Raw genomic sequence first — 7,305 nt, forward strand, 5'->3', positions numbered from 1 at the left:
AGCATGGGATCGACAAAGAAAAATTCTGAGTCCCCGACGGGAATCGAACCCATGGTTTCGATTCCCGTCGGCGTACGGACTCAGAATTTTTCTTTGTCCCATGTTCGTGTCATGTAGAACATCTTATCTTTAATAACAACTTGGTCATTATTTTACTGCATAAAGCCGCTACTGTATGTAGTTGTATATCCCAAGAAGTTTAGCAGGTTTTTGTAAAAACGTCACATTTTAATTACATTTCAGCCGAGCAGTGATAAAGTAATGTAGAGGTGAAATTCAAAAGTTTCCTTGTTTATTGCTTCACTCAAAGCACTTAGTTACAAGCACATAAAAACACACTCTACTCATAGTTACATTACATATACTGCTTAAGAATAATTGACAGTTGCAGGTCCAAGGTGGCGGGGTGTAGGGTGACGGATTACCGGCGAATAAACCATTTTTTCATAAAATGAAAAAGAACACTCCATTTTAGAGGGGTGCAAGGAGAGGAAGGTCAGGTGATCGTGATTAAATGAAGGTCATGTCAATTTTCAGTTCAGGACTGTTCACTGAATGACCAGAGAAAATTAAAAACTTACATCTTGCGCGTCTTACGAAGAAAAGAGCAAGCTTTTACCATTGTTATTTTCAGAACGTAAAAAAACAAACCCTGTTTGATATTGGATTGTCAACGAAAATGAACACTGTTTTGGAAATGTACACACTTTTTTGCAAAATGGAGAATTAACAATTGCAATATACGATCAGAAAATAGATGTCTCTTAACACAAACTGAATGGATGTCCTACCGTACTTCTCATGATATATCGATCACGAGAGATAGTGTTTCATCACAATTCCGAACACAGGTTAGAGCATTCAAAATATACGACGCTCACCATAGTGTTGTTGACGAACTTTTTAAAGGTGTTTGGAAATGTGTTGAAACGTGAGTGCTTAATTTCGCGAAAAATCAGGAGCCAAATTGCGCGGGTATTAATTTTCGCGATTGCAAGAAAAATTAAAGCAAAAAGTGTATTAAATTTCGTGATTTTGTCAGTGTTTTATGGCTCACTCGTCAAAGACTAAGGAACTACTAAAAATATACAAAGGTTTGGCTCAATGTAACTTTAAGAAGAAAAAGAAAAAGCCAAATAGTTTTTACCGCTTCGGGCCGAAATGAAAAAAGCCGATAATGAGAGAAGAAGCAATCAAACATCTAGTACCAGGTATGTCGCAGTAGGCATGATAGTTCCTGTGTTTGCTACATGCAAAGATATTCGCAACAATAGCTTCTGTTTATGAGGTGATCTTTATAACAGGGATCCCACAAAGGACACACAACTATCTCATAGCATGTATCAATATACACTTTGCATTTTAACTTCCAGGTGTTCGGCTTCTGAAAAACAGTGCACCATCCGTAGTCCGACGGCGTAACCGTACTCTTCCCTCCCGAGCATAGAATGGCCGGTTCAAGGATTGGGTATCCAGGTGCAGTTACAACTTGTCGACGATTTCGATTTTTTCTACCTGTTAAATAGAATACAGAATATAGGATTATCTTGTCCTTTCAGCTAATTTCAGCTTTATTAACCTTGTTTTTAATTCTATTTTTAATGGGTGGGATAATTTTTTTATATTTTTAATAGCATATACTTAAGTGTATTTTAATTTTAGTCCTACGTTTTATACATGAGCCTCTGGCTCGGACATTGAGAGAGACCTCGTCCTACGTATGGACAATAAAATTGTATTGTATTGTATTAACCTCTGCGTACGTTTTCATAGCCCAGTTGTTGGAACACTGCACCGGTGTCGCAGAGGTCATGTGTCCGAATCCCGTTTAAGCCTGAGTTTTCAGTCCTTTTTTCCCCTTAACATTTGCTCTTAGTTGAATGAACAACTGCTATGGCCATTCACGTAGTAATTATTGCGGGCCCAAGAGAGGCCCGCAACCCTAATCTTGACAGTGACCAGCGGATTGCGTTTTACGCGTGCGCGCCACGTTTATAAACCAGGACCGAACCGGAAGTTGAAAATTTTTGTTCTTCCACTAAGCACGATCGGAATGTGAAAATGTGTTAATCACGACAGTTTGTCGTAACACCGGAAGAGAAAAAATCTGTTTTCCAAGAGCCATATTTTAAAAACAGCTTGTCACATTAGATAAACCTTCTGTGACATTAAAGGGGTTATGTGTTGCTTTTGAGAACATTTGCTGTGATTGTATCACAGATAAACTACGGTAAAGCGAATGATTCCAACAACGGTTATTGTCGAGAAATTCGTTATAACACTGACAACATAGCGATTTTACCGACTGAGAAAAATCACATCTAAATTCACACTGCACCGCGTTCGAAAAATCCTTGCGTGACGCGTTACTCAGAATAATTGTGTATTGTCCATTTGATCATTTCAGTCCTCCTTGTTCAGTCGTTTATTTATAATTATCGGCACTGCCTACCAGTACCTTGTCTAAGTGCGTCTAGGCCCGCACTTTCTAACCCGTGGTTACCACTAGTTGTTATCAACTTATTGCGTGTGGCCAAGAACAGACAATAATTGCGGGCCCAAGAAAGGCCCGCAACCCTAAACTTGACAGTGACCAGCGGATTGCGTTTTAAGCGTGCGCGCCACGTTAATAATAGGCGAACAGAAACCGGAAGTTGAAAATTTTGTTCTTCCATCGATCGGAACGCGAATATAGGATATTTTGTTCTTCGATCGGAACGCGAAAAATGTGTCAATCACGATAGTTTGTCGTGACACATCTAAACTGTTTGTCACATAAGATCAACGCTTCTGTCACATGGAAGATCGCAAACATTACAATTTGTAGACGTTGTTTTATAGGTGTTACTTTTATTAAAATTTGTAAAATTTGCTGTGATTATATCACAGATAAAACAACGGCAAAGCGAATGATTCCAGCAACGGTTATTCTCGAGGAATTCGTTATATATAACACTGACAACATAGCGAGTTTATCAACCGAGAAAAATCGCATCTCAATTCACACCACGTGCTCGACTACACTTCACAATCAACTGTCAATCAAAAAACAACTCTGACTGGTTTGCGGCCGGTTCGCGGCAACTATTAAAGCGTGACGCGTTGCTCGGAATAATTGTCTTTAATTTTGTCCAGTGATTTTTCATTTATCGCGCCACGTTAACAAAAGGCAAGCACAACATAGCGAGTTTACCGACTGAGAAAAAACACATCTCAGTTCACAACGAGTGCTCGATTACACTTCACAAAACTGTGTAATCAACAACATAGATTGGTTCGCTGCAATAGGAAATGATAAAAACATGCATTCCTTGCGTGACGCGTTACTCGGAATACCATTGTCTTTTGTCCATTTTATCATTTATTTATCGACACTGCCATCTAACATTACGCACTCTCGTACCAGTCAGTACCTTTCAGTTCTAAGTGCGTCAAGGCCCGCACTTTCTAACCTGTGGTTACCACTAGTTTTTAACTTAAAGCAGGCATACTGTGTTGTTTTGTTTTTAGTTTCACTCGAATATAAGTAACAATGTCATTGTCAAGAGGCCTGACAAGCCTAGCAAGACTCATGTAAACCCGAGGGTAAATAAAGTTTCTCTACCTATCTATGGTCGGGCATGCGCAATATAACGTCCAAATTCTGAGTTAAATTTACAACAAATAATAAAATCATATTTGGGAAGAACGCTTGGCTACGCGCTGGGAGGGTGGGGTCTGACAGGTTGTCTGAGACAGTATTTTTGGCGTTTTCAAGGTAGTTTGGTATGAAACCAGACAGCCAAATTAAAAGCGAACGTAAAAACATGAGCGGGTATAAGACAGCTATAAAATGCCACTCACCACCTGTTTGAATCCTTGTGGTTTTCAGATAGTCCTCCAACTTTTTCACGTAATACATCGGGTATTTTGCACAAAAATTTGCCAACTCATCACTGAGAACAGACCGGTCCGTCATCTCACGGTCAATTATCCACTTGTTTTCAATAATTCTAGTCTCGGTGATCTTGCTGTCAGCTCTCTAAAAGAAGGAGCATAGATAATTTAAACGCTACTTCGGTAGAGCAGTGAGTGATAGGGGTGGTTGTTTCTTGTGACCTTTAGTAGCCCATGTGTTTACATGTGGAAGGAGTTCATATTAAAAATATGTCAATATAACCGACAGCTCTGTAATTTCGTAAGGTTTGAGATTTTGCTATGGCTTTCGGGGTGCGAAAACTTTTCACAGCCTTCGAGAAACGGGCCCGGGACTCGCCCGAGACCTGCTAAAATCTAAGATACTACACATTCAAAATATCGTAGTTTGCATGCTCTCACCTCAGCTTTATCAAGATCACTTAACAGTTGTTTTGGCGTCAACACGCTTTTCTCCAGGGGCAGAACGTAACAGACTTTCTTTTCCGGTAACAGTATCATACTCATGTTCTGTGGTGACGAAAAATATAAAACTTTTTTAAAAAAACAGATGGCTTGAGTGCTAAAGGGACTAAAGGGTGTCTAGACACGTCAGTACACTGAAGCAGATATAAGAAGGCGGAAATGACCCCCCCCCCCCCCCCGCTTTGTCTAGTTTAGCAGTCTAACCTGCGTGACAGTCCTGTTTGCTATTATTAAACAAAGGAAATGTATACAATGTGATAGAAATTCATCTGTGACTTTGAGAGATGTGTACTGGAGCCTGAATTCTGGCTCAATTGATTTTGTTTTTCTCATTTACATTTGGTTATATTTTTAGAAAGGAGTAGAAGAGTACGCAGAATACGGTTTTTAGAGCAGGATTTAATAAACAGCGGAAACAGAGACCCTATCTTTTAGATTAAAATGTCAAAACTGGACCGACATCACAGACCTGAAAGGTCAAAAACGGGACTCCATCTAACGGCACATACACGTATAGGGTATATAAGGTAGTACTACATCAGTGACCTTTTCCTAAGTTTGCGAAAATTCCCACTCGCACCTTTAAACGACCATCAAAGACAAACCTGTTTAGCCTTTATAAGAGACCATATGCATGCTTACCGTCTTGAAGTCATGCAAAATATTGCTGTGTTCCACGCTATTATGTGCGGGAACTTTAAACAGTTCTGTTTGCTTCTCTGTGTCCACCTCGATCGTCTCGTTGTATTGTGCTCCAGACTCGCTGATTTGGACGTTAAAATCCACCACCTAAGAAAAGCAGTGAATAACGCCACACAAGTTAGTTTATAACTACGTTGTCTTAAGTTACCCCCAGACTAAAGCTAGATATTGCTTGCAAATCTCAACCCCATTCATCGATCAAAGGGCGGATATAAAATGGGATAAAACTACACTCAAGAAGTTTGAAGAAATCACTATAAATTAATTAACATATTTTTAGAACTGCCGAAAACCACCACTTGCGGAAATAATGACTAAAGATCAAGAATTAAATGAAGAGTTATTTGAGAATAATAAAGACGTGTGCCACGCGAAATAACCTATGCGTCTTTTACACTGTTTACCCTGAAAACTTAACCCACCTTTTTAGAGGGCGAATCTGCAGTGTTGTTCCCGCATCCAGCACAAATAGGATTAGCGGATGCCAATTTTGCCGAAGCAAGAAGCAGGACAAATATGAAAGCCGCATAGCATTTAACAATGGTGGTTTGCTGTAAAAAAAAAATCATCAAATTTCTATTAATCAAGAAAAGCGAGAAAGTCTTCCTAACTTTTGTCGACATGTGATCTTTTCAGGTGAAAACCAATTGTTATTTACGACTTGGCCGGGGGAAAGTGGGGTGGGGAATTATCAGGAAGCCTGAGTTGCCTCAAACATTCAGATGTAACTTTGTTGAAAAATAGAGTTCTCCTTGTTGACATGGTCAGCTTAAACTTCTGGAACGTGGAGAACACGATTAATTCCGGCTTACGTTTTCGGAAGGGATGGAAAATGTAAGTAGCATTTATTTAAAAAAAATAAAAGGTTTCGTTCCCGCGACTTGAGTTATTAAATCGGTGGATTTTTTTTAAGTGAACATCTTATACATGATCAAAACACATAATCCACCTTTTTTGTTGAATACGATTATGCTAAAATGAAGTAGTTTTCCTCAATATTTTCGTGCATTTCAGCACATGGAACAGCTCGGCATCACATATTTCCTTATGACGCATTAAGTTACGTGAGAAACAAATTGAACGAAAACTGTCAAATTCTTAAGAACACCATACTTTTTAAAAAGTATCGTTATGCAATTCCTCGTATTCCGTAGTAATATTATACCGTTTCGTTTTTTAAGGAAACGAAACAAAATAAGCTATTCGGTGACATAAATCTTTCAGTTCTTAAGTACCGGAAGAATAAGATTCAGTTCCCTAAACATTGTTGGCAGTAATGCAGTAATCAGCTAAAGAATTCGAATATCTCAAATTGTGTAAGGCTCTGGAAATGTTCCGAAAAGTGCGCTATTACTATACAGGCAGCATAAAAAACAACTTTCTAGAACATAAATTTCCTCGGTCGGTTGGGCCCCTACTTTAGTAACCATTCATTACGTTTTCTGTTTACTTACGTCCAGCATGGTTCAATTTCTCTTTAGCTTAGCTTCAACTTTGTCAGTTTCTTCTCCTCTTAGCTTTCCTTTCTTCGTGCTCTTCTTGTTGCGCGTCGATCGTTGAACTGATGTTCTTGTGCTAGTTTTTTTTTATAAATAATACGTGCGTGGAATTTGTTGTTTTAGCGCACAGGAATTTGCTGTTTTAGCACACAGCGTCTTCCTGGTTTTAATTCTATATTGTTTGAACTTAATAGTCTCAGCAAGCACGGATTTAAATGTTAGTGATGACTACTGGATGCGCAAGTTGGCTACACCTTACTTGACTTTGAATAACCAAATAAATCTAAAGTTAGAACTAAATATAAGCATCTCAATTGCTTCCCGTTTTAGCGCACACATACCTTCACCTTTGGCACTTCATTGTTTAAACCTCACGTACTCCTTGCAACATGGATATCAGATGCTTCTAAAAACGTCTTAACGTCTCGCTCTATTAACCAGTGGTTTAAAATGCTTGGTGGTATATGTAATATGATACTTTTGTCGTTATCGCAAATGCATGTAACATGATTCTTTTGTTCCTGTAATATGACACTTGTTTCCTGAAATTGAAACCTATCGATGTGACATAAAGCTTTTATTTTCTGGAAAGCTCTGTCTTCCTCCCTTACTTCCTCTTGCATAATTGGCCTTTCTGTTTTTCCTAACACAACTGAGTTTGATGGCTAAACCAGCTTCTGTGTAGGCAAAACGCTTTTTGTGCGACCAAAACGGATCTCTTTGC

General features: G+C 38.9%; 1 protein-coding gene across 2 annotated transcripts; it reads right to left on the reverse strand.

Moving 5' to 3' along the window:
* Positions 1-1,109: 1,109 nt before the first annotated feature.
* On the reverse strand, positions 1,110-6,728 carry LOC144632586 (uncharacterized). Of its 2 annotated transcripts, none has more exons than XM_078491264.1 (6): positions 6,537-6,728; positions 5,505-5,633; positions 5,023-5,169; positions 4,318-4,425; positions 3,840-4,021; positions 1,110-1,511 (listed from the first exon to the last, which is right to left on the reverse strand). In XM_078491264.1, exons 1-6 carry the CDS (start codon positions 6,543-6,545, stop codon positions 1,247-1,249), a joined length of 840 nt encoding a protein of 279 aa, XP_078347390.1. In that variant the 5' UTR covers positions 6,546-6,728; the 3' UTR covers positions 1,110-1,246. The 2 variants fall into 2 exon arrangements, with proteins under 2 accessions (XP_078347390.1, XP_078347389.1); XM_078491263.1 differs by having other exon boundaries at positions 1,111-1,515; positions 3,844-4,021.
* Between the last annotated feature and the right edge of the window lie 577 nt (positions 6,729-7,305).

The sequence above is a fragment of the Oculina patagonica genome, chromosome 12, assembly GCF_052425735.1.
Source record: "Oculina patagonica isolate OP01 chromosome 12, crgOcupat, whole genome shotgun sequence".
Taxonomy (NCBI): Eukaryota; Metazoa; Cnidaria; class Anthozoa; order Scleractinia; family Oculinidae; genus Oculina; species Oculina patagonica.

Coding starts and splice junctions, on each gene's coding strand:
- LOC144632586 (XM_078491264.1), bottom strand. Junction 5,170..5,504: donor CAGATTCGCCCTCTAAAAAG/GTGGGTTAAGTT, acceptor TGCTTTTCTTAG/GTGGTGGATTTTAACGTCCA. Junction 4,022..4,317: donor GTGATCTTGATAAAGCTGAG/GTGAGAGCATGC, acceptor TCCTTCTTTTAG/AGAGCTGACAGCAAGATCAC.